Here is a 27778-nt window from a genome sequence, read left to right as displayed (position 1 = left end):
TAGAGGAAGCACTAAAAATTGTTCACCCTTTATTGCATTGGTGAGTGAAGTGCAGATTTAAATGGAGGTATACTATTTCACTCCTTAGAAATCAGTTTTGGAAATCTCTCTGTGTTTAATGGATCCAAAGTGTGGAACACTCGGGAATTTTATCATCCTTGGGCCAAGATCTATGAAATTTATCCTTTAAATGTCTTCACGTTTGAAAGGGTGTAATTGCCACTTTGTTTAGAGACCATTGTTGTCCATGAACAGACGTGTTTCCCTGCCAGATAGGTAAAGGGAAAGGGGAAATTGGGAGACCTTATGAGGGGAATGTGGAGTTCTCCATGGTGAGTTTCACTTCATAGTTTCTCCTGCACATTTAACCACAGAGTTGGACTAGATCGTGGGGTTACGTGGAACAAAAATTTTGGGATGACCTGGTTTGGGATTCTAAGAAAAAAAATTTCCTGTCCCACTGGACATTTTAAAACAGGAGGCAGTAGGATGCCAGATAATTTTGTTGGAACTACCCTATTATGGCACAGTTTAAACCATGTTTGACTCCGATAAATTGTTTCTTGGAAATACAGATTCTGGATTTCATTTATGTGATAGAACATAATTTAAGTATACATCTTTTTGCTATTTACTCCAGTAGAAGAAAAATAACCAACTATTTTTACTTTTTAAGTAGACAGATATGACCTCCATAATTGTACATTTCCTGAAATCTCCAAAACCATTATCTAGATGGAGGTTTGGAATAGTTTCAGTTTAAACAGGAAAATGCTGTACAAGATAATTTCATAATTACAAAACTGGAAATCACACTTTAGTCAACTTTCAAAATGTCGAAGTGTGGGAAACTCTGAAAAGAGGAACTGACTTTAACAGTGCCTGTTTCTAGAGGTGTGGAAGTGTATTCTCTTAAATGTGGCAAGTTTCAAAATGTTGGACCCTCCTAAATATCCCAACAGATCACACTTTCCTATATGTCCAAGTGCTTAGTGTGATTTCATTGACTTTACCTTGAATCACCCTAGTGCTGGTGGCCAGAGGGCAGAGATGTGTGTCTTTTGACCTTGATGGCCTGACTGAGAGGCTGCCCAGCAGATAGGAGCACTCTCTCAGGAGCCAGAGTGCCTGGTTTCAACTTCTTATAACTCTACTTTTTTTGTGACTTTGGGCAAGATATTTTATGTTTTCTATGAAACCGTTGTCTCCTCTTTACAATGAAAATAAATAATAGTATTTGCTTTGTTGGAATGTTAAGGAAATTAAATGAGTGAAGATTCCCCAAGTGTATAGTATAATGTATGTCAGGTGGTAGTTGTTCATGTGTTTCTTATTAAATGAAGCTGAAAGTAGAATACCATGTATACACTTGGTGATAGATCTGAAAAGGCAGGTGGGAAAAATCAAAGATGCAATGTAAGATCCCAGAAATCAGAAGATTGCCGAATGGGAATACACTGAATTTAAGATCTTCTCAGGCTCACTGGGGTGTATAGTCAAAAACCAATAAAATAAGTATAACTAGTGATTATACTGCTCAGAGTGATAATATGATTTTATTTAATTCTTAGCAAAATCCTGAGAGATTGATCCAGTTCTACAGGTAAGAAAATTGAGGCACAGCAGTTAAGCAATTTGCCCAAAATCCTACAACCCAAGCCCACTTCAATCTCACATAGTCTGGTTCAGAATCTGCCTCATGCTCCCACAACTGTCATTAACCAGATAGGGTGAACTGGGATTGTTTACTAGAGTGTAGAGCTCTTGAGCTGGGTATTACTGCTTGATGAGTGAGGGATAACAATCAACTTCAAAGTTTAATGGATTTGTGAAACTTTTTTCCTTACTGTGAGGTATATGGCTAAAAACATAAATTGGTTCCAAGTGGTATGATCAGCAAAAGAATTAAAGAAGATACCATTAAAGGTGATAGAAATTAGAAGCCTGCCAAACTGCACTAAACTATTTTTTTTCATCTGTCGTCTCTTTTGAGATTCTCCTTTGGATCAGAATTAATAGTCTAAAGGTTCCTGTTGATGTGGCTGAGCAGTACCACATAACATCTCAAAAGATGAGGAAGTATTTGTTTTCATTTAGAATGAAAGTCAAAGTGGGAACTCCTACAAGAGTCCTGTATTTCCCATCAGATCATAGGATGGTATGTTCTAGGTGATAAATTGTTTAAAAAATTCCACACTAGATTAACTGAAAGTGGAAATAATAATTTAAAATAAGTTATGCAATTTAACATTAAATGTAAAAGTGTCTGTAAATAGGTATTCAGTATAGAAAACCTCTACATGTAACTGGAAACAAGCAATAAATTCATAGTATTACCTGGCACATGTTCATATCAAGTTTCATATTTTTATTATAAAAGGAAAGCAAGTTTGAGGAGTTCAAACACATAGTCATGTGTATCACAGAAAGTGAGAATTTTCCCCCTTGCATGTACATATTGACATATCAGATCTTTGTTTCCTTTTATGATATTACATGAAGATTTACCTATTTTTTTTAAAATGTTTACTTTGAGAGAGAGAGGGTGCATGTGCATCATGAGCCGGGGAGGGACAGAGAGAGGGAGAGATAGAATCTCATGCAGGCACGGTGCTATCAGCGTGGAGCCTGAAGGTGGGGCTAGATCTCTACCAAGACCCTGAGATCAAGACATGGAGCTGAAATCAAGAGTAAGACACTTAACGGACAGAGCTACTCAAATGCCCCCATTTACCTATCTTTTTAAAAATTTTATTTATTTTGAGAGAGAGGGAGAGAGGCAGAGAGAGAGGGAATCCCAAGCAAACTCCCTGCCGTCTGTGGGAGCCTGATGCAGGGCTCTAACTCATGAACCATGAGATGATGATCTGAGCAGAAATCAAGAGTAGGATGCTTAAATGACTGAGCCACCCAGGCACTCCACCTTTTCTTTCTTTCTTTCTTTTCTTTCTTTCTTCCTTCCTCCCTCCCCTCCCCTCCCCTCCCCTCCTTTTTTTTTTTTTTTTAAATGTTTTATTTATTTCTACGAGAGAGAGAGAGAGCGAGCGAGCAAGCAGGGGAGGGTCAGAGAGAGGGAGTCCACAGACTGAAACAGGCTCCAGGCTCTGAGCTGGCAGTCAGCACAGAGCCCGACGCGGGGCTCGAACCCACGAACCGCGAGATCATGACCTAAGCGAAAGTCGGACGCTTAACCGACTAAGCCACCCAGGCGCCCCTCTTCTTTCCTTTTTTTTTTAAGTAACACGGAATAAAGTTATCATAGTTTAGTTAAGGCATTTACTGATTGGCTTATTTCCTCGAAAATTTTCTCTATTGAAAACAGTACTATAGGACACATATATGTTCATACATTTTCATTCAGTTGTTAAAATATATTTGTAGTAAGTTTCCTAGAAGTGGGATTGCTGGACCAAAGTTCTGCATCAAAATGTTGAATAATATTTTCAAATAATTTCCAGGAAGATTGTACCAGTTTATAGTCTCCCTGAGTGGGATTCTTCCAGTACTGTTAGAAAAATCTTTTAAATCAATGTTCTAAACTTAAAGATGAAAAAAATCCATGTAATTTAAATTCATTTGCTTATTAGTAAGGGTATAGACTTTTTTCATATTTTTAGTGTCTATTTTTATTTCTCCGGGAAATGGATTTTTTTAATGTTCTTTTCCCATTTAAAAAATCAGGCTGTTTCTCTCTACTTATTGACTTGTAAGTGTATTTCTATATATTTAATTCCATCTGGCATCATTGTACAATCACTCTGGGCATTAGCAATCAATAGTGATCACCTACATCAGGTACTAGAATTTATGTTTGTTTCTGAAACAGCTAGATGCACAGATAGAGGGTTTTTTTTTTTTCCTGTGTATTTTCCCCATTTTTAGAGTTCTAGTCCAGGGATTGTCAATCTTCATATTCCTCCCTTTTTTATAGATTTTTTTTTTTTAATGTTCACTTGTGAGAAAGAGAGTACCTGAGTGTGCACGTGAATAGGGAAGGAGTAGGTAGGGGAACAGGGGAACCCAAGGGGGCACTGGGCTCTGCAGTGGTAGTAGAGAGCTATCAATCTTCTTTTCTAAAGAAGCACTTACTAAATGTTGGGGTTTTACACCCATGCAGCCTTCAGCCATAATTATTTAACCCTATTGTTGTGGCAGGAAAGCAGCCTTGGATCAAACCTGAGTGGGGTGTGGCTGTGTTCTAGTAAACCTGACTGTGGACACTGAAACTTGAATTTCATAGAACTTTAATACAACATGAGTTTTATTCTTTTTTTTCCCGGTTGATATTTGAAAATGTTAAGAACATTCTTAGGTCTCAGGAGGTGGGTTTGGCTTGCAGACTAAAGTTTGCCGCACCTGCTTTAGACTTTTTGTATAAAACCCACTGCAAGAAACTGCCACTAATCAGGACTTGTTAGCTACTAAGGCTATGGGCAAGACTGCGTTCTGCTTTTCTCATCTTCTCCACTTTTCAACTTCTGGACCTGTGACTACAAAATTTGGTTTTACTATTTTTTTTAAGTTATTATGACATCTGGGATGTATTATGTATATTAAAATTCCTAGTGACATGTAAAAATAGTGACATGTCCTATGTATCATGAATGTTCTGTAAATACTGATCTCTCAGTCTGTCTTGAATGATTTAATCTGATGTTTGAGTATATGAGATCTATGGCTTTTGAATAAGGAATTCTCAACAAAACATGACTTAGGGTTTAATGTGAGCTCTTCATATTATATATAAAAACATAAGTAACTCCTAACACTTTATAGTTCTTTTATGAAAATTCTGTAATAACCCTTTGTATTTCTGTTTTCTTTCTCTTGTCAAAAATGTCATTTCCAAGAATTAATTTAATCCAAAAGGAAAGTTTATTTGGGAAAATCTTTGTCTATTCTGCCTTCTCCCAGCAGCTAATCGGGTCCTGGTACCATGGTGTCAGGTTTAACCCACTCTCTACCCCCTTACTTGGACAGTGGATCTGCCTTCCATTTTTCCCAAAGATAAAATGAGATGAGATTAATTGATCTCCAGTCTCCTTCCAGGTCAGCTCTCCTGCTATTCCTACAGAATGTGCACCCTTATGCATGTGATGTTAGAGTGATTTGTGTTAGCCTGTGTGGCAGGAATGTGGACTAGCAGTATGTCGAATAGGCATCTGCTCTTGACATATCTCCACTGTCATCCAGTGCTTGTGGATACCACTGTCAGGCGAGTACAAGCAGCCACTTGAGAGTAGATACCATTCAGAAAGTTAAGTGATTTCAATACTGAAATGTAGCTCAGCAGAACTTGTGGAGGATGTAGATAAAATTGATGAATACTGAAGTTCAGTGAACTTCCTTCCATTGCAACGCATCCTTTTTATTTCCTTTCTCATCATATTTTGATATTGGTATCCATGCCTTATATTTGAGAATCATCCCTGAGGATCATAAACAGTGGAGGTAAATGCTGTCAGCTTCCAACTGTGTTACATATTTTGTTTAAGTTAAAAATAATGACTGTGTAGTGGCCCCTGGGTGGCTCAATCGTTTGAGGATCCTACTTCGGCTTAGCGCATGATCTTATGGTTCATGGGTTCCAGCCCTGCGTTGGGCTCTGTGCTGACAGCTCAGAGCCTGGAGCCTCCTTCAGATTATGGGTCTTACTTCCTCTCTCTCTCTGCCCTTCCCCTGCTCAAATTGTGTGTCTGTCTGTTTCTCTCTCAAAAATAAATAAAATTTTAAAAAATTTAAGGAAGTAATGACTGTGGCTTATGAACGATCAGTACATTATCGGTCTGATCTATTATTTCATTTACTTATGGACTAATTCATGTGGTAGGTCACCTTCAGAAGAGACTGCCCAATAACATCTCATATAATAGTGTTGGCAGTTACCCTTTGTTAAGTGAGTTTGATGTTTGATATAGGAGTATGTAAGAGGTAAGTCATGGCATCTAATGTCTTTGAACAAAGGAATTCCAGCAAAGTGTGATTTAGAGTTTAATATACATTTTTTTGTTTTACACACAAATGACCAACCAGTAATTACAAACATTTTAACTACTTTTCTGTTAATAGTTATGCTTTGCAACCACAGAATCACATTTGTTTATGTTACTAAAGGAAATACTCATTAACCCAAGTCGCACTTAAATTTCTAGAAGCTAGTTAATAAAAGTAAGTGGGCAGTGATGGTACTGTACTTACTAAATTTGTCAAAATATTAATAAAACTGCATCTCTAGTATTGAGGAAATTCTCAGGATTTTTTGGTATTAGAATGTCATAAAAATAACCATTTTAACAACTTTGCCATTTCTGCTCCTTTTATTGGAAAGGTATTTTTAAACCTCTGCCTTTTTAATGAAAATTTTTAAAAATCAATCCAATTAGCATTTCAATTAGTTTAAATTTCCCAAGGTTTTTTGCTAATAATTAGAAGTTAGTAGTTACTATTCTTTGTGTGTCCCACTTAAGTCTTTATAATGAGTATTACAGTAAATGAGCATTTGGTTAGGGTCTCTGATGTATGCACATCTTTTTATGAGTTTTCGTTAGAAGATTTTTGTCAGATTTGTCAACTCTTCCTCAGTTGAGTATAACTTGATAATAACATTATGTTCAGTAACATATTTAAAGAATTACAGTAGTTATTATATGGTTACCCTTTTTGCCAAAACTCTACAAATCACAAGTTCTGTGTAGTTTGGCTTGTAACCATGGTGATTAGTTTGTTTTGTTACACATATCTATATGTTAGGTTTCTTTTTCTATATTTTAAGATAGCTTTTCATACTGGAAAAGTAAATGAAAATTAATCCTGTAGTTTTCTACTACTCGTATAAAGAGTCATTGTTTACTGACCTAGCTTACTGTTTAGTCAACATTTTTACACAGTGTTTTCCTTTTGGGTATTCCAGCCACTCATAGATGGACTTATTACCTCATCTGGTTTACATTGGAGTCTCTTCACTTGGGTCACCACCATCCTGTTCTTTTTTCCTTTTTTCTTGAGATGATGATGTTGCAGAAGTGGCGCATTTCAGCATGCTCATTAAGGAGTTTTTGAAGGACTTACAAAGGAAAAAGTAGATGAATGGATCCAGGCATGCATTTAAGGAAGTTAACCAAAGGGTGCTCTCTTTAACATAGAACAGAGTATTTTCAGCAGAGCAGTCAAAGACATCCCTGGTCTGGCTCAGGGTATAGGGAATGCGGGCAAAATGGAAAGGAACAAAACAAATAAAAAACACGGCAATGATAATGAAAACTTTGATGTTTACCTTTTTCTTAGGGACTTTGCCTACACCCCTTGTTCTGACATATGACCTATACAGTTCTTTTGTAATAAGTGTATAACATACAATGACAATTAAAAAATTAATCCAGAAAATGACTTGACAGATATAATTGACTATTTCATGCCAGACCAGACCAAACTCTGATTTGAGGAATGAGCATTTCTTCACATTCTTTTCTCTTGGCCTTCTGTTGGTCAGAATCATGTTGGGCAAAGAGATTAAGAACATGAATGCCCAGATTACAACGGAGAGAATCTTAGCCCCCAAGAGATTGTTGGGATTGGACATCTTAAATGGCCTGGTGGTTTTCTGGTAGCGATCAATAGTTATCAGTCCCAGGAATGAAATACTAATGTACATTGTAAAATAAAATATGACAGAGGTCACTTGGCATACAAAGGTCCTTAGTGGTCCTGTTCCCAGCTTGGTATCACTGAGGATTTTGAATGGAAAAGTCAGAATCATGAGAAGATCAGAAATGACTGTGTTCTTAAGAAAAATAATAAAGTTGGATTTACTGCGGATTTGAAAGAAAATCCTCATTGCCAGGCTGTTTGTGATGAGTCCAACAAAAAACAGGACAGTATAGAGGAGTGGGAAGAGGACCTGGGTGATTTTGTAATCTCTGGTGCACAGGCTGCCATTCCCAGCCACAGAGGTGACGTTGTCCATGGCTTGTGTCTCTTCTTTGCTCTCTAGGGGAAGAGGGAAGGGATGGTTATTTTCAGTCCCAGGCCACTGATTTTGTTTTATCTCTGTGTAACTTTTTTGGACAGCCTACTCCAAAAGTTGACTTTTCCGATCCTCATTATGATAGTAGGAATACAGAGCATTGAACCTCAATACTTGATCATGGCAAATCCTCTATCTCTAACCAATAAAATGGACTAAAGCCTATTACATGAAGATAGAGAGATTTTGTATTTCTCATTTGCTAAATGTTTGCCTCTTAAAGGACCTTTTGATCTTACACAATTGTGCACGCGTACAGAAGCCCAAAGAGAATCTTGTGGATTGTGCTTTGTTCCTCTCTAGCTTCATTTCCATGCCATTTAGCTTTTCTGTTTCTATTCACAGCTACTTTTCCTGCACCATCCTTATTCCTGGGCTTTATTTAGTCTCATACCATCAAACCTTTCTAAAAAGAATCGAGTGATAATTGGCTATTAGTATTTAAAAGTTAAAAGTGGAAAGAAGTTTATATAAAATCACTTATGTGAAATTTATTGTTAAATACTAAATAAGAAATTAAAGTTTCCTTTATAATTTGAAGATACTTTTCCTTGTATATTGCTGAGTCACCCATTCAAAAATCTGCCTCATAGATTCATTCTTAACCTCAAATATGTTAACCCATATATTACTCATTTCATGCTTTGCACGGTATATTTGAAATTTTTACGTACATTTTCTTGAATATTCAATATAAAAAATATTAAAGAAAAAAAAAAGTGGTTGTCAGATGGTGCTCTTCAGAAACAGCCAGGGCATACTTTCTAAGTATACAGAATATATAATGGTAGCTAAAATAAAATAATAAAGCCATGTCCTTGCCTTGTTCCTTAAGATTATTATACCACAACAGGCGGCTATAAAAGAAAACCAACACTTGACTTGAATACATTATCTGGCATCTAACTTTTGATAAAACATTTTTTTAGTTTTTACTTTAGAGAGAGAGTGTGTGAGCAGGGAAGAAGGGGGAGAGAAAGAATCTTAAACAGATTCCAGACTCTAGGCCCAGCACAGAGCCTGTAGGGGGCTACATTCCAGGACCCTGGGACCATGACCTGAACAGAAATCAAGAGCTGGACATTCAACCAACTGAGCCACTCCTAAGTTTTGAAATATTAAATGAAATTTGTAATGGTTTTTTTTTTTCATCACAGGCAAATGGAATTGATTTTCTTTGAACATTATTCCTAAATATAAGACATGGTGATACTAAAAGAAACATATCCAAATTAAAAAAAAAAGATTCTATCAGAAAGATGTAAATATGACCACTAAAAATAACATTAAATTCCCACAAATTTAATTTTTCATTATCTAATTATTGAAAGTAAAAATTTCATATTGTCGCAATTATGCCTTCAATTTTCAATACCTCCTCACTTGTTTAACTTAGAAAAACTAAACAAAAACCCAGTATTAAATTGATATAAGATCATAGGTTTTAAGCTTCTATGCTATTGCTATTTGCCATTATTTGTGCATCATCTGAAACTTTTTTTGGAAATTATGCACTGGTAATGCTTACATTGCATAGACTGTGTCTTGTTTAAAGAGTATCCTTGATAATAAGATTTTTAAATCTCACTTTACACTCCAGGTAAAATAAATAAGACCGTTTGTATTTTATTTCCATGCTCTCTGTGTGTGCGTGTGTGTGTTTAAGAGGTTAATGGTTGTCCTAACACCATTAATACAGCTTGTATTTTAATTTTTATTCCAAATAAGTACGTGCATTTATATTAATTATTAAAGGTTTCCAATTTTATGAAAACTGGACAAACGTGTACACATTCATCATCATGTAAACACCTGTATTTGTCAAATACTCTTAGATATAAAATTACCTGGTGAGTTTGTTGATTCAGGAGGATTTAAATGTATCCATTAATTGGCAGTTAATGCAACCTGCGGAGTAGCATCTGGTAGTTTCCTTTTAATGTCTTAGTTTCGTTGTTATAACTCTTTATCTTCTGAGCTTTCATCAGTGGAGTCTTGAGTGTTCTAGAGAGAATGAGAGAGGAAGAGAAGACTTCACAATCAGAAATTACCTTCCAGTGCCCTAGACTCTCAGCTGTGCAGACACTCTATTTCCGTCTGGCCGATTTTAGTTCTTCTGCTTTTATTTCCCTGGGAAATGTGGCGCAGAGTGGGCAAGAATTCATCTTTTAAAATGCTGTTTAAAATCTTGCTGCTTTTTGCTGCAACCTGCTGTAGAGTTTGATGCTTTATGAGTTCTTTTGGCTGTTTCGCCTGCACACAATAAATCCATGTTGAGATCAAGCTTTTTGAAGTCTGCTTCCTGGAGAAGATTGCAGGCTTGCTTTCTCAGATATTATTTACCTGAAAACATACTGTGCTCAAGCCCGGTGATATATTGCCTTTTAACAAGTAATTACATTATCTCGAAATGTGTGCTTGTTCTGGATGTTAAGTCTTTTGCTCCCTGTTTTTTTCCTGGTTAATAATGTCATTATTTTAAATCTGTGTTTGATCAAGTCTTTGTACGTGAAACAGTTTCCTCTCATTATAAATTTGAAGATTCCAAAATTACATTAAAAATGAAAAACAGTTGTATCCTCTGCCAGGCTTATTATATAAAGTGTCTTTAATGCTTTTCTTAAATACAATTTAAATATAAACGATATTTTGTAATCTAGCTTTTGGTTTGGGGGGGGATATAGTATTAAATTAAGAGATCTCTGTTTGATTGTTACCTTTCTGTAAATGTTTTGATGCTCTTGCACACACACATAGAATATTTGAACTGTAATGTCCCTTTGTTTCCAGTAGATCCACTTGGCTTGGTGCCTTTCATGTGAACGTATGTTTTGGTTACTTCTTTCTTTTGAGTTTTGAGTGTGTCTGTTGCTGCATATGTTAAACAGTCTTTAACACCAATTTTCAAAGTGCAGAACAATGGCTTAGCATCGCCTAGGAAGCTGTGACAAATGCACATTGTTAGGCACCAACATAGCTCCGGAGAATCAGAAACTCTGGGTGCACCCCTTAGCTATACTTTAATGAACCTTCCAAGTGAGGCTCATGAACAGTAAAGTTTGAAGTTCACGGATTTAAACCCATCTGAGAATTTTGTTGGCTCTAGGAGTTTGGTATTCAGCTATAAATTTGAGTAATTTTGGCGCACCTGGGTGGCTCAGTCAGTTAAGAGTCTAACTCTTGATTTCATCTCAGGTCATGATCTCATGGTTGTGGATTCTAGCCCCACATGGTGCTCCACACTGAGCATGGAGCCTACTTGGAATTCTCTTTCTTTCTCTCCCCGCCCCGCCTCCTCATGCTTGTGTGTGCTCACTCTCCATCAATCAACTTTAAAAAGTATTTGAGTAATTTTAGACACTAGTGTAGAAAAAAAAATTTCTTGAATAAATCTAATGAAAGGAGTCTCCTTTTTTCTGGATTTAAAGAAGTTGTTCCATTTCATGTGGAGTAAAAAATGAGAAGAGGCTGCTAATTTCTTGCTTCTTTGACATAGCCTCTCCATATATGCACACTCCCTACTTGCACCTCTGCCCAAGGCTTATCCCTCATGTCACATTTATTTGGAAGTTAATTTATTCTAAACAGAATAATCTGATGTATTGACAGATCCTGCTAAAAGAAATAATTTGAAGGCCTCTTTTAAGAGATTTTCATTTTAATAGATTAAAATTTTTTATGTGAGTAACTCCATTTTTTTAAAAAAGTGGTAGTTTTTACTACTTTTCTGGATATGAGGTACAATGCAGTGTGCAATTTACTTCTTTATGATTACTGGGTTTACATCTGAATATTTAAACATACACAGTCATATAGTGTTGAAATATAATACCTTGTTAGGGGGACCATCACATTTACTTCATCTGGTTTTCATTAGTGTTTGGAAGAAAAAGAAGTATATCTAGAGTGGGATTCTTTTTTTATCTCCTTCTAAAAAGAACATTAATTTATTAATTTTAAGATTCTATGATCATTGGATCACAATAGAAATACCAGGAAATACGAATGAGGTAAAAGGTGAGGACACAGCTCTGATCATCTCACCTCTGTTAGCACATCTTATGAACACAGACGCATGCTTTGGCACTGTTTCTAATCACTTATGTTTTCATGATGATTTAAAGGAGACTTCACCTCTACTAACTCCAGTTCTTTTAAGGGTAGTTGGCTCAAGAGACCTATTTCAATTCTATAGTACTACAAGCCTTCTAGGTCTTTCGGACCTGTATCCTCCAAGTCTCTTGTTCACTCAAGTCTTTGTGAATGTCAGCAGCAGGCTAGTATGAGATGGGTGGCCAGCCTTCCAGAGACATGACAGTTGATTCTTTTTTCTGCCCAGCAAGTTGTGTCCTTCAGTTATAAGTAATAGAGTATTTGTCTGGTACACATATCCGATCATTAATATTACAACTGTGCAACTTAAGGCTTTTTTAATACTTAGTTCAAGGAATAGAGAACTCATTGGTACTTTTGGAAATATTTGGTCCATTCTCTTAGGTTGACCTTGTTTTCATGTAGTATGAATTGCTACTTGAAGACGTCTATTTTCTGTAAGTACAAAAATATGATATAAACAAAACTTGTGGACTAATGAAAAACCGTTGCTTTTAAAATACCTATGCCTTTCCTCCTTGAAAACTCATAAAAGCTATCATGATTTACCTAAAAATATTAATAATCAGACACAAATACGGTCTTCAGGCCCCATGTGGAGGCTAATGGTTCTTCTGCAGTTAAATGCAAGTTTTTCTTTCTAAATTTTATCCCCTCACTTTCAACTCTTGACTTAGCTTCTGGTCTACCTCCCTGAGCAAATCAGAGCTAGTAAACAAGTAAAAGCTTTTTCAAGTTCCTTATTTCCTTACCTCAAAATTTGCCTGTAGTTTTACCATTTTCTTCCCTCAGGTAGACAGTTGTCCTGTCTTTCTTTACAAGCTAATCCAAACAAGAGGCCATTGTTTCCTATCTCCTGTGTCAGTTATCTACCTTCCAGTCGGGATTTCCTTCTTGGAGATTCCTTTAATTGAACATACCTTTGGAACAAGACTTTGCCTTTGGTTGTCCTAAAACACCTTTCCCCTCACCATTCAAGCTATCGTTCTTCCTCACCAATTACTAGTAAATGCAGGCCACTTGCTTCACTCTTGCCATTTCACCATCTACTCTTACTACAGTCCCATTTCCAGCTTTCTGCCCCTGCCAGAGAAGCTTCTCTTATGAAGTTCATGTGGAATTTGCTTTTTTTGTTGTTTTGTTAAATAAGTCTGTGGGACAACATCCACTGTGACTTCTTGCTGCATTTGACTCTGTCGATGGCCCTCATTGTTAAATGATGGCCCTCTCTGACTTACGTGCTCCCCACATGTCCACTGATCTTATCAATTATGAAGATTATGTGTGGACCATTTGATGGCTTATTTATCTCCTTCATATCTCCACTCTCTTGGTTCCCCCCTTCCCTGAAAGGGAACCCCTCCCAGAGACATACTGCTCTGATCTCTAAGCTGTTACCTCTGCAATAAGTCCTCATGTCAGACCATCTACTAGGCGTTTATAATATGTGTCCACCTACTCCTCAAATTCCTCCCCGCTACAGGTGAATTCCTGAGCTCCCTGTCCTTATATGCTGCATCCCTCCCACCCGGCAACGAATTTTATCCAGTGAGTCCATCTAGAAATGTAACGAGATGCACATTCAGTTAAATGTCTAATTCTTTACCAATTTCCGTCACTACCTCTTGCTTTTGCATCTTATTTTTTTATGCAGGCCAGTAAGACCTAGCTTTTACACCCTACAGATTTTTTTGTTCTTTTTTTCTGCTTCTCATTTCTCCACTTCAGTTTTATCAGCACTTAAGTATCAGGTTAAGTTTTCTACAAAACTAGTTTTTGTTCTTATCTTCATCCCTGCCCTATTCTTTTAGTCATGTGTTCATTCATTAGTCCACTTACATATTCATTGTTTCATGTATTCAGCATATATTAAGTGCCTACACAGTGCCACTGAGGGGAATATAATTATGAATAAAACAGACCTGGGGTTCTCTCTCACAAAATTGACACTGTAGCAGAGAAGACAAATGTTAAACAAACACCTCGAAAATGAGTGAATTCCACTGTGGCAAGCACTGTAAAGGTTCTCTTCCCCACCCTCCTGCTGCTTGGCTAAGGCCATTCACTAAACTAAGGTGACATTGAGAGACCTGATGCTGTGATTGTGCACAACACTTCCACACATGAGGGTCAGGCTATTGAGAGTATTTTAGGTGGCGGGAGGAGTAAGAGCAAAGGAAGGAAGTCCCCGGGCATCTTTGGAGATGTTGAGTAATATAGTTTGGTGTGGATCCGAGGCGCATGCAAGTGAGAAGTGGAAGTGTAGAAACCTGAGTGGACAGCAGTGGGCTCTCTGAAATGCTGCTTGCTAAGTGTTTAACATGCTTCATCTCCGTTATACTTAAAAAACCTCACAAGGAAGGTGGTGTTAGCTCATTTTTCAGGGGAAGGATCCGAGGCCCAGAAAGGCTCATTAGGACAGAAAGACTCCGGACCCTGGAGCCCGCAAGTGCTGCAACCTGAATTTAGTTAAAGCTCTCTCCTTGGGCTGTTATTGGTACTCTGTGGAGCCACAGGACCTATGTGTTTATAGTTAGCACATGGATCTTTCCAAGATAACTTCTTCAACTATCACTATTTGGGCTTGTAGGTCTGCAAATGCTTCTTTTATGACACTGAATCTCTGCTTCTGAAGGACAAGAAACATTCATTCTTGTATATTTTCAGAGACCCTAGCATCTTGTCTTAGCATAGTAGATACTCTAAGAGCATTTGTTCAGTAAGTTTGATGCCATCTTTCCATCACCCATCACATGGATGTTTGTTTACATTAGGACCATTTGACAGGTGCCTTAACTAAATACATTTGCCAGTATACATGGCTGGCACTGCCTGTGTTTTGTACAGTATTCTTAGTGCCCTCCGCCTATTCCCTTTACAGGGCTTGTATGTACACATTCCATGAGACAAAAAAAGAAATTCATCAATAGTACTCTGTAATGAAAACAAAATTGGAAATTAATAAGCAGCTCGGGTCATGCCGGTGTGCAGTCAAATGTAGGAATCACTCTGTGTTGACTATATCCTGTGATTAGGTCTGTCTTTTGAAGCTTTAGAGGAGATTTGGATATTCAGAATACTAAATAACAACTGCTTCCAGAAGAGACCTGCTCCTAGCTCTTCTTTTTTTTTCCCCTCTTTTTTTAAGATGCAAATTTGAACACTTGAAACGTTACTAATTCAGGGCAGGGTGGCACGAAAGACTGGCAGGGTATACAAATGCATATTTCTGGGGGAATGTAACAAAAAGCGGGTGCCTGGAATGCAACTGTGTGAGAAGGACAGAAATGATGGAAGGTGACAGCAGCTTAGAAAACAGGCTCCCGTTTCAAGAGTAAAATGCGACTTTGTGTAGAGAGCACATGTGAAGTACTTCAAATTAAGCATCAAGATTCTCCCAGGTCTCGAGAGTTTTGCTGTTTTTTTCAGCCATTAGCAACACAGTACAGTTGCTCTTCCCTGGGAGAAACTCTTTTCTCCTGTAAGCTCCTTAGAATTGGGTACTGTTAGGAAGGGTCTGTACCCAACATAGACAAACACATACAAAAAGATAAGAAAAGAGGATGTATGGAGGGATAGAGCTTGGAAACTTACAAAGACAATGGAAGAGTACAGTATCTAAGAGAGACATTTAAAGACAATTCAAAACCAGTCCCAAGAGAGAATATACCATCTACAGTTTCACTTAGGCTAAGGAATGTGTTGAGCAGTGTGTTTTTGTTATGTTTTGACAAAGTAATCTCTTTTCCCTTGTGGGAAAAACAGTGCTTGAATTTATTGTGTCTGCTGCACAGGGGTAGGGAGGTGTTCCACTAAAGAAAGGTAGTATTGAACATGTTTGCATTTGCAACTATTTACCTCACACCTAAGGAGACCTGGACTCTTTTATTTTTAGGTCATTTGGAAATAAATATACATACACCCCACAGTCATGTTGGAGCTCAGTGGAACAGTTTTTCTCAAACTATTTGAAGGATCCTAGCAAGATCATTGTTTTGAAATATGAAATATTTAATGATGCCGTATATAGAGAACCAAGCTTACTAAGAGATTACATTTTCCTTAAGGAAAAAGTATGGCTAAATAGTATGTAATACGATGTGAGATTAATACCATGTTAAATTTTAAACAATGAAAAGTTTTCAAGAGTCAAAACTTACTCTGTAGGGTACGCCCACATCAAATGCTTCTATTAAGACTTCGGGTCAGTTGACACTTTTTTTTTACTTAGCAAGTTCCAAACTGGAAAAACAAGGGTGTTGCCAGTGGAGGTTGAGGTGAATTGAAAGGTGGGCGGGATGCCACCCCCGACAGCCAGCCCCAGCCGGGAGAGGCTGTGGTTAGTGCATTTCATGGATGTGAAATGCAGCCCTGCCCCTGCAAACAAGGGTTTCAAAATGCATTTTCTGTTTTTCAGGATGAATCTTCAAGTCATGAATGTAACCAGCGCACAATCCTTCTTTATGGAGTGGGCAAAGAGCGTGACGAAGCGAGGCATCAGCTGAAGAAGATTACCAAAGATATCTTGAAAATCCTCAATAAGAAGAGCACGACAGAGACAGGGGGTAAAGAGCCTTAATGCCTTTGCTTCCATAGGGCTGTCCTTTGCCTTTCCTCTTAGCATAGCTTTTATCAGAGTCCTGTATGGCACTGTCACCAGAGTGTTTCCTCTCCTGAATGACTGTCCTCTTGAAATATGAATAAGCACATTGAAATTTTAAGGCCTTGGTTCCATTTATAGTAAGCTTTATATTAAAAGAGCATGTTCTGTAGATAGAAGTAGGTAATTTTAATTTTCTGCTTTTTTTTTTTTTTAATCCTTCCCGCATTTCCTACAGTAAGCCTAAATGAAGTACTGAAGAGTGGGTTGGAAAACCCTTATTCTGGAAGACTTCCACTTCTGCAGTTCTCTGCCATCCTGTTTTAAGCTTGCAGTTTGCTCTGAGCACTCACTTTTGCACAGTAATTGAAAACCCTGACAGTTGTACTTGCTGATCTTTTGTTATGTTAGTCAGAATACTTGAAGTAAGTTGCTACCTATCACAGCAAATGATTTCAACTCAGAGAATTGGGTCTTTTCTCCATAAGGCCTTCTTTACCTGGAAAAGCCTTTCCCCACAGGTCGGACATCATTTTTTTACATGAAGCTATGCCTTAAGTTATGTCATTGCATTGCATAATTGGAATTCTCCAATTACCCAGTTCACATTTGCCTAATTACTCTTTTCAAGGATGGTTTATTTTATCAGGCAGTCATAAGATTTAAAATAAGATATCATTATACGTATTTCACTACGCTTACTGGTGTTTAGTTCTTTATTAGTTCAACGGTCAAAGAAAAAAAATGTTTGGGTTTTCCCTGTGTAAACAGTGTTCTTTCTTCCACATGGCAAAGACGTCTCTAGGAACCCCGCTTTGTTGTTCAGCACAAAAGGCATGCGTGTCTGGGAACCTCTCTCTCCCCAGGACCTCTGGTCTTTAGACTTCAACCAGATATTTTACTAGAGCTTGCCCCCACTGCATCTTTGCTAGATAAACTACAGATGTAACTAATACAGATAGCTCTCTGCCCTCCCTCTCCGTAGGGTTGCACGAGCAGAAACAAGGTACCAAGGCATGTTTTCAGCATGAATGTGGTTTTGCAGGTGTCTGATGTCTTAGGTGGTCGCCTTTAGAGCGTAGTGGAGAGTTAACCTTCATGTGATTGATCGCACTTCCCTGACCCCCACACCGTCCATTGCCCTTGAAGGGCCTTGTACCACACTGGCTTTGTGAGGGAATAACCACCAATTGTGGATAGGAAATGAAACCTTGTTGTTACTGAGCCTGGTTTAAAACAAACAAACAAACAACCCCCCCCCCCCCCCCCGAAACAAAGAACCTGATCTAAGAAAAACTGTTGATCTGTTGTTTTGCTGTTTCTCTTTGTTCGCGAAAAGAGGAAATGGATTGCCTTTAGAGGTTGAATTTAGAAGCCTTGTAACTAGCTAGCAAAGGGATTTGAAACTTCTTTTTGTGTCCTTGGAAACGGGATGGACACTGTCTTCTTTAGAAGGGGCAGCAATATATGTTTTATCAAAATTAGTTGTAGAGAGTCTGTCCAGCTCTTCATGAATTTGGGGGTTTGGAAGGTTGAGAGGGATGGGAAGGGGAAGGGAACAATGCAGTGTCTTTTTCTGTTGAGCCTACTTCCTTCCTTCACAGTGAGTGTTTAATGCCAGACTACTGTCTATCCTATCTTTGTACCCATCTCTTAAATAGGCAGTTCTCACTTTTGCACTTACAAAGAGAACATCATTGTCGTTCCACGCTACCCTCTGAGGTATCAGCAGTAGAGCCACCACTGTGGAGTGGCATTTGCAATGGGCATTTATGTCTTCCTCTCATTTTACATAAAATTCCTCAATCAGAAATGTGTTAATTTGGGATATAGTGAGCTGCCTTCTGATGATAAATAGTCGAAGTTTTAAGTCCCTACTTAAAACCTAGTATGCTCGCCAGAAGCTAGCTAGTTGTACTTTAGGTTAATGGTATTTTGCCCATCATTTGAGCAAAGAGGAGGATCGGTAAGGCAGGAAAATCCAGTTTGTGTTAGCGTGTATTTGATTTCTGCCTACATACTGGTTTTGTGTGGGTTTGAGGAAATCATTAGAAGTGTTCTCCTATCAGGCCAGGCCTTATCTAGGAGTTTAAATGATACTTCAGTTGAACATAGTCAATCTTCATTTTCCGTTTACATTGGTCCTTCAACTTTTGTTGTCAGTATTGTTTTTTTAGTACATTAATGAAGTTCGCCATAACAATAAAGACAAATGTCAGGATTTAAACATTTTTTTAGAAAGAGGACCAAAATTAAGCAACAAAAGAACAATTATAACATATATTATGAAAGCAAATTTAATAAAGTAAATGAGGAAAATCTGTGAATTATGACTAAAATATTATTCATGTAAATATCATTAAAATAGTCTATTGAGAACCAGCAAGAATTTCTTAAATTTTTTTGAAAGTGAATGTAAATTGCCAAGAATCAATTGTATATTCTTAATATGAGGTTTTAAGTATAGATCCTGTTTAGTATAACCCCCCACGATGCATTTGTGAGTTCTCATGCTGGCAGTACTTCAAGTGTGTTATTTTTATTTGTTTTGGTCCCAGGAAGGACCGATTAAAAATACTAACTTTTACAGCACATTGTACCCATAATCATTGATGTGAGTTTTCAGCCTTGGATCAGTGATTATGGGTCGAAGATGAGCTGAATGTGGTGAGCCAAAGGGAGATGATAGGATGTTCCTGAAGCGAAGCTTGTGATTTGTTCCAGGATATTTGAAACATGCTTATTACATGAAATAGCTATATTGAAGGCAAACCACCATACTTAAATTGTGAGTTGGTATTGAAAAACAAATAGGTTTAATGAACTTCTTCATTCTGATTCTCTGTGTTAGATTTGGTGTTTTGAACAAAAGTGGCATAGTCAAGTACCTTTTGTTACTCATCACCTTTGGATTCTATTTACTCTGGTATCAGGAAGGTTTTGTTTGCTTTAGGAAGTAAAGCACCCTGCTGTGTGTGTGTGTGTGTGTGTGTGTGTGTGTGTGTGCGCGCGCGCGCGCTGGCACATACACATGCGTGCCTCTAGACTGTTTCCTTATATTTGAAAGAGAATATCTTTTCTTTGAATGTTATTTTCTAAAACCATTAGATTTACCTTCACCAAAATCTTTGTGTTCTGTGAAATACATGTGTCTTTAATAGAAAAAAAATCGGTGAAGTGGCCTTTGTTATCTGCAAGTAAACTCTCCCAAATAAGATACAAGTGATGGACCACCCTTCTCATGACCACTTAGAATCATAGTTTTGGAAACATTCTTAGAGGTCATATAATCTGATCTTCGTTTTTTTTGTTTTTTTAATTTATCTTTATAAATGCATATGTTTCAAGATATTTAAAACAGGATTTAATTTTTTTTGGATCTTAATCCTTAGTACTGTTAAGAAGAACTAGAGTCCCCTGGGATAAATCGTGGTTATAAGTTTTTTTTTGGAATTTTCATTAAACTTCTTCATGCTAAGTTGATAAATGTAGCACTTTCCCATTATGTGGAAAAATTTAGTTTCTTGCTACTCCTAAAAATGTTAGAATGGTGTAAATTTCCTTCTTTACATATTAAACTGTTGTGGAGAAATATCCTGGTGAATGTCCTAAGAAGATGCCAGTGACGTTTCCTGTTACATCTGTATGACCATGGGTAATTTTTTCCCCCATTTGTTGTTGTTGTCTTTATATTTTAAGAGTTCGTGAGAAGAGTTTATTGGGGTATGTACCTTTAATAGCCAAAATATGGAAACTACTCACTAGAATGAATAAATAAAAGGTGGTATATCACATATTAGCATACTCTACATGAATGAGAATTAGTACTTTTTAGAACAAATTAAAGTTGCCTCAAAAACGTGGATCAAGCTCAGAAGCATATTGTTTCATAAAAGATGCTGGATGTAAAAAGTATCACTCCCATGGTTCCAAACTGGGCATTACTAATCCAAGCCTTTAGATGTTATGATCTTGGTCCCCTGGGGCAATGAGGTAACTAGAAGGAGCCTGGGGACTGGGGATAGGGGTTCTGGGGATCTGGTGTATGATTTTGTGGTTTGAGTCTCAATTATGTGAGTGTGTTTACTTTGTAGATTACCATAGTTTGTGCACTTCTTCATATATGTTATACTTCAATAGAAATGTCCATTGCAAAAGTCAAGAGCGTCTATTAAATGAAAAATAATGTATCTACTATATGTTTAGTTGGAGATGAAGGACAAAAAGCCAGGAAGAACAAACAGGAAGCATTTCCAACTCTGGAGACAGTGTTCACAAAACTTCAGCTCCTTTCATATTTTGATCAGCATCAAGTGACATCGCAGGTAGCCATTTAAAGCTGTGTATTTTGCATTTGGGGTATTCGTTTGCACTGCATGACAATTTCTTTCATGCACTATATGCTTTTGGCTTTATTTGCTTTTAGAAATACATTTTTTAAAAATACTTGTTTATTTTTGAGAGAAAGAGTGCATGCTGGGAGCAGTGCCAGACAGAGGGGTGGGGACAGAGGATATGAAGAAGGCTCTGTGTTGACAGCAGAGAGATCATGACCTGAGCCAAAGGCAGATGCTTAACTGAATTATGCGCCCCTATAAATAAACTTTTTAAACTTTTTAAACATATTTGGAATCCTCTCAAGTACTTAAGTCTCTTAAGTAGTTCAGTTTTAAGTGTCAGGTTGTCTTATTCAGAGAAATTAGTTTTTTTTTCACAAATATTTTTACCTTATAGTAATAACACTATGTCAAATATTCCCTAATGCAATACTTAGTTCATTTTGGTCCTACATTACTATTGCTAAGGGAGAAATCTGTTGATGAGTGAAATAAAATACTACTTAAATGAGAAAAAATCGGAATGTGTGTTGTTTCACAAATCCATTGATATTCAAATAAATGTTACCTGGAAGCATTTGTAGTAGTTTTACCATTAGGATAGTTAGGTCAAGATCTTAACTGACAACTTCAAAATACAGTTGTTGTAAGGAAGTTGTTCAGTTGTTACATGGTTTTGGTTTCTGTGGAACTATGTTTTAAATTCTAAGTAGAATATATAAATTCGAATTTCTTAAAAACTTAAAACAATTGCACATACTGGTCTTCTAATTATTTTCACATTTTTGTTGTCCAGATCTCTAACAATGTCCTGGAACAAATCACAAGCTTCGCTTCAGGAACATCCTATCATCTCCCTTTGGCTCACCACATTCAGCTCATCTTCGACCTCATGGAGCCAGCACTGAATATCAATGGACTGATTGACTTCGCAATACAGGTGTCAGAAAGAGCTTGCTTCTTCTCAGAGTTTTAGGAAAGCAAACCTGGTAGACAGCACATGATTTAACTTGAAGGGACCCCTGTATCTTTGACTAATTGAGGCCTTCTAAATCAACAGTATTCAGCTCTCGTTTTAGTGGCAGCTATGTCCATACTTTTTAAATAAATAATGATAATTGGAGCTAAAATATATAATAGTTGTTTAAAAATGTGAGGGTTTTAAGGATTTATTTTTGTCTTTTGTTTTGCTTACGAAAAGATAAAAGTTTACCGTTTATTGTAGAGTATATTTTATGTTAAGAACCAAAAAAACCCATCTGATTTGATTTGCACATTGTTTGTTTTTTTTTTAATAACGGAATTAACATTTTCTTTTTTATAAGTTTGTTTATTTATTTTGAGAGAGAAAGAGGTGAGGGAGGAGAGGGAATGCCAAGCAGGCTCCTTGCTGACAGCTCAGAGCTGGACTGTGCACCCAATCTAGTGAACCCTGAGATCATGACCTTAGCTGAAATCAAGAGTCAGATGCTTAACTGACTGAGCCACCCAGGTGCTCATCTCCCATTGCCTTTCTTATACACATACTTGAGTTCATTTATTATGTTATTTGTGAATAGAATAAAAACGTGTCTTACATTACTTATTGACGGTCTTAGTTTGTTGATAACAAGAACATAATGATAAATAACATCTGTTTTCTTAAGAAAAATGAGAGGTGGGAATGTTCTCTGAAATCATTCAGTCTAGAGCTTTGGGCTTCCCTCAAGTTGTGGTTGCTATTTCAGTATTGGATACTTCCTGACTGTATGTACCATGATGTCTAGACAGAAGAAAAATGGTAGAATTTGCTTCAATCTAAAAACCAGTTTAATTCTTGGGCTTGTTTTCTCTCACCGTAGTTATATGGCATATGGTCCTGGGACACGATAATGGGTGAGAGAAGATGATATTAGAATGACTCAATATATCCATGGTTTGTGAAAATAAAGGGTTTTCCTATCATTTTGGCAGTTCCATTCTTATTTCCTCTTTTCTTCCATTGTAGCTGCTAAATGAACTGAGTGTTGTGGAAGCCGAACTGCTCCTGAAGTCCTCCAGCCTGGCAGGAAGTTACACAACGGGACTGTGTGTGTGCATCGTGGCTGTTCTCAGGCGCTACCATAGTTGTCTGATCCTGAATCCTGACCAGACAGCCCAGGTGTTTGAAGGGTTGGTATATTAAATATCGGTATTTTTTTTTCAAATTACTATTTTCCATGTATAATTGGTGATGAAGCATTATTGTGGTTTTAAGAGGAAAACTACCACATGTGCCTGTTTCAGTTTAAAAGATAGAGTTAAAGACTACTTTTGTCAGCAAACATTTATTAGAGAAGGAGATGTAAGCATGAACATGGTGTTCTCTTAATAGAGCGTGAGTCTTTTCTACCTTCCTTTCCTGCACGTACTTTCTACAAGTTTAAACCAGTTATTTACAGCAATGCATCATTTGCTGCCCTGCACCATGGCTTATTACAAATGATGAATACGTGACAGCTGCTTTTGTGATGTAATTTCATTTTATATTCAAGACCAAATAAGCTCTGCACGTGTTCTTACTATAGAGATTTGCTGCTTCAGTTTTATTTCTTTTGTAAACTACAGATATCTTGACAAAGTTAATCTAGAACAAATGACTTTCTTGTTTTATAGTTTGCTTTTGGTGTGTGTGAAGTGTAGACTAAAGTTTTCTTTACTGTTGTCCATGAAGTTGTACCATGTCCTCCTATCCCCATTTACAATCTGACGTTACAGGGATGAGAGAAATGGAAAGAACAGTCCAAAACCCTGTCTGGAGCTCCTTTTTGTCCACTATAGTCTCCTTTCTCTAGGGCTTTATATATAAAAAAAGGATAGCCTCTTTTTCAACCTTTTTTCTTTCTAGAATTAAAACAAACATGAGGTTCTTCGGTTTCACATTAGAGAGAGAGAGAGAGAGAGATGAGTGTGTGTGTATGTGTGTGTGTGTGTGTGTGTGTATGTGTAAATTAACACATGCAATCAATTTATAATCTATTCTGGTGTGACATCCATTTAACAGCAGCTTTTTGGGGAAAAGGAAATGCTACCACATTAATTGTACACGTAGATTATTGAATGAAATCTGAGACATCCCAGATATTTTTTAAAAGTTTGAAAATAAACATTTCTGAGTTCACAAATATACGACTACTTAATAGCCCCCAACTTTCATGTAAAGGTGAAAAATTGGTACCATTGACAAGTCAAGAAATTGTAACTCAGACCTGTTAAGTGAAGTGTGTGTTGGAGTGATGTACTCAATATCACATGGCTAATAAATCCCCAGATTACTGAAAGTCATTCTGAGTAAGAGCAAATTCATGCTGTTAGATTTATACTGTACTCTTTAAACTGTGTATGGAAAGCCATGAGTTAGTAATGGAATGAGTATTACAGGTTTTGACAAATTTCATAATTTTGAAATTTATTTCAGTATTATTTATTTTGACAGTTTAAATTTATTATTAAATGTTCACAACATCATATTTGAGACTATATTTTCAGTTTATCATGCATACTAAGGAAAAATGTTTTCCCAAAAGATCTTATTTTGTACTGATATGAATATACTGGATTTCAGCCCAAGTTGTTTTATCTCTGACAAGTGAAAAAGATCTAAGCAACACTGACTGCTATACTGTGGATGCCTACCAAACTCTCAATAAATGTTTGTTTCCTTTAAGTGAAAAAAAAAATTTTTTTTAATGTTTGTTTATTTTTGAGAAAGACAGAGCACGAGTGGGGGAGGGACAGAGAGAAAAGGAGACAGAGTATTTGAAGCAGGCTTTAGTCTGTGAGCTGTGACACCAAGCTTGACAGGAGGCTCGAACTCATGAACTGCTAGATCATTACCTGAATCAAAGTAGGCCACTTAACCAACTGAGCCACCCATGCACCCCTGTTTGTTTACTTTAATCACAAAATAATACTTTGCCTTTTAAAGTATGTCTGGAATTTATGTTAAAATAAACCTAACAGATTGAATCCTCTACTTTGCTGCTTGATTATAGGATATTTTGGCTGCAGTTGACTACTGTTATCAGCTATCTGGTGGCTGTATCTGCTGATAGCAGTTCACAGGGCTTGGGGTCCAGCATTGTCATTTCTTTATAGTTTCCTGAGTTCTACCTCTGGTGTTTGTGATTGCAGCCTCCTTCTTGACCATAACAGCCTAGGCTCTCTTTAGCTTCCCCCCAACCCCTGAGTAGTGGAGAGAACTCTAGCTGTGAGTCTAGAGACCTACAATCTCCTCTTGTTTGTGCTGTGAACTCACTTTTTGCCTGTGGGCAAGTTACTTCACCTGTCTGAGCCTTAGCACCCTCTTTATAAAAGGAGGATGGTGAATCAGATGATTTCAAAAGTCCTTCTTAGCTTAATAATCTGAGTCATCGATGACACTATGGTGGTATTACTTAACCCTATAACAGAATAGAAGATGGTAATTATAGAATCAGACTCATAAATAGGTGACTGGACCACTAATATTTACTGCTGTGTTCTATGAAGTTTTGTGTTGAATGAACTGTGGCCCAAGGGGCCATTGTTCTGATATGGGGAAAGGGGAACAGAAATGGATTAGTAATGCTGTTTCTGAGTTGAAAGACATCTAGGGAATGTCACTAAAAGGAAAGGGTCTTATTATTATATTACATAAACTAAAATGTGTTTCTAGTTTGGATAAGCAAGGAGAATGTGACTTCAGATCATGAATTCATCAAGTTTTGCCAGAACCAGTTCATGGCAAATATTCCAGATGTACTCATGTAGAGATTTGCTCTTTCCAAAGCAGTGGACTTAAGAATCTTTGCAAATAGCCTTTTTTTTTTTTTTTTTTTTTTTTTTTTTTTTTTTTTTTTTTTTTTTTTTTTTTTTTTTTTTTTTTTTTTTTTTTTTTTTTTTTTTTTTTTNTTTTTTTTTTTTTTTTTTTTTTTTTTTTTTTTTTTTAACTGAAAAGACATTCTCTCATATAGCTTCCTTGTTGTATTCTGGTCACAGCAGCTTAATTGATGGATTCTTCCATATGTTCCTCCTGTAAGGAGGAATTTTTTTTCTTTCTTGTTGTTAATGGTATTTCCAAAGAAGTCTTTTTAAAAATCCTTTTGTATTTCATTATCCTCATAGAAAAAAATGATGTTTTATTCAACTATTTAGTACTGCTATAATCATTAGTATCAAAAATCTAATGCCTTTTTTTCATAACCAAATAATACCTGCTCATATTCTCACTCTAAAAGATTTAAACAGTAACATATATATTAGCAAAATACGTGTCTCCCGTCTTCACGTATTTTTCTCCTCAGGTTGTGTGGTGTGGTAAAGCATGTTGTGAACCCCTCAGAATGTTCTTCCCCTGAAAGATGCATCTTAGCCTACCTCTACGATCTCTATGTCTCCTGTAGCCACCTCAGAAGTAAATTTGGAGACCTCTTCAGGTGGGTAGAGGAAAATCAATAGGAATGGGATCATGCCTATATTTGTTAGTGACCCGAATGTGATATTGTCATCCTTTTTAATAATGGAAGTTAATCATACTTGCCAGAATTCATATTGAATTATCTTGCATGTTTAGCTATGATTGCAATTCTGAGATAAACTTGAGAGTAAATATTCTATATTTTGGACTTGGAGTACCTCACTCAGAATGTTGTTTCTGTTTGCATGCTTACTTTCTCCCCACCTTTGCTTCCCTGCTTCCTTGCCAGTCCTATTGCAGATGGTGTCACTGAGCACCTACCATGATGTGCATCTTAGCACTTGCTGCTCTCCACCAGTAGATAGATGCTAGAAAATACTTAATGACATTTTTAGGAAAATTTGATTATTAATTGTGGTTGGGGTAAGAAGGAAACAATAATACCTGCAAAATAAATTTGTCATCTAGAAGGAATGCAAGAACCATCAATTACAGTTATTTGTTCCTGAATTCTGGGAGCTCTGTCTTCCTGGTTTGTGTGGAATGTGAATCCTTAGGTCATTGCTTTGTCACTGCTACCAGCTCTTGGTTGGACTACTACAGAATCATAACTGGTTTCTCTTCTTGCATTCCTAACTCTCAGTAGTATATCCTCAGCATACCTACCAATATCATCCTTTTAAAGCAAGAATAACTTGACGTTTTCTAGTGGCTTCTTATCTACATGAATAAATTCAAAGTCGTAACTTTGCCTCCTGGTTCTGCTATATCTAATCTCTTCTTCTTTCCTTCTGTTTATTCCATTCTAACCTCCTTATGGGTCTTGAAACACACTATTATAGCACACTCTCTCAGGGGTCTTGCACTTACTGTTACCTGTGTTAACCCCTCCCCTGTTACTTGCCTGTCCAGGCCCACATTACAGTCAGAGCTCTACCTTCCTGACCACCCTATTTTAAATATCAATCTCTTACCCCTCATCTCTGTCATCACTGAACCTTAGCACTTGCTGCCATTGGGTAACTCATGTATATATTTATGGTCTGGCTTCTTTCTCAAATATAAATTTCATGAAATGAAGAACTTTATATTTTCTGCACTGCTATATCCTGATACCTTGAAGAGCATTTGGCTCCTAACAGGCATGGCAGAAAAGCTAGGGAATGGAAGATAAATAAATTTTTTAAAGCCCATGATATTTTTAATCGAATTGATAGGGAAAAATGGGAAAGTAAATCATCATGAAATGAACTAGTTTTCCAAATAATCCCTCATAGAATATTTGAGTA

At 36.9% G+C, this 27778-nt stretch overlaps 2 protein-coding genes across 2 annotated transcripts in view; one reads left to right on the top strand and one right to left on the bottom strand.

The window, feature by feature from the left end:
- The window catches only part of MED12L (mediator complex subunit 12L), a 324782-nt gene that overhangs the window by 232614 nt on the left and 64390 nt on the right, over positions 1–27778 (top strand). Inside the window, exons 16-20 of the mRNA XM_039241007.1 lie at positions 16554–16701; positions 20943–21061; positions 21870–22013; positions 23061–23224; positions 26377–26508. Coding sequence (XP_039096938.1) covers positions 16554–16701; positions 20943–21061; positions 21870–22013; positions 23061–23224; positions 26377–26508 — 707 coding nt within the window. The remainder of the gene's footprint in view (positions 1–16553; positions 16702–20942; positions 21062–21869; positions 22014–23060; positions 23225–26376; positions 26509–27778) is intronic.
- The window catches only part of P2RY12 (purinergic receptor P2Y12), a 41783-nt gene continuing 19983 nt past the window's right edge, over positions 5979–27778 (bottom strand). The window contains exons 4-5 of the mRNA XM_039241005.1: positions 9871–10027; positions 5979–7986 (exon numbers count right to left, since the gene is read on the bottom strand). Coding sequence (XP_039096936.1) covers positions 6944–7963 — 1020 coding nt within the window. The 5' untranslated portion in view covers positions 7964–7986; positions 9871–10027 and the 3' untranslated portion in view covers positions 5979–6943. The remainder of the gene's footprint in view (positions 7987–9870; positions 10028–27778) is intronic.

This window comes from Hyaena hyaena, unplaced genomic scaffold, assembly GCF_003009895.1.
Source record: "Hyaena hyaena isolate Hyena2069 unplaced genomic scaffold, ASM300989v1 scaffold_186, whole genome shotgun sequence".
NCBI classification, from domain to species: Eukaryota; Metazoa; Chordata; class Mammalia; order Carnivora; family Hyaenidae; genus Hyaena; species Hyaena hyaena.
Note: the sequence above shows the minus strand (reverse complement) of the source record. Positions and strands in the feature narration are given on the sequence as shown.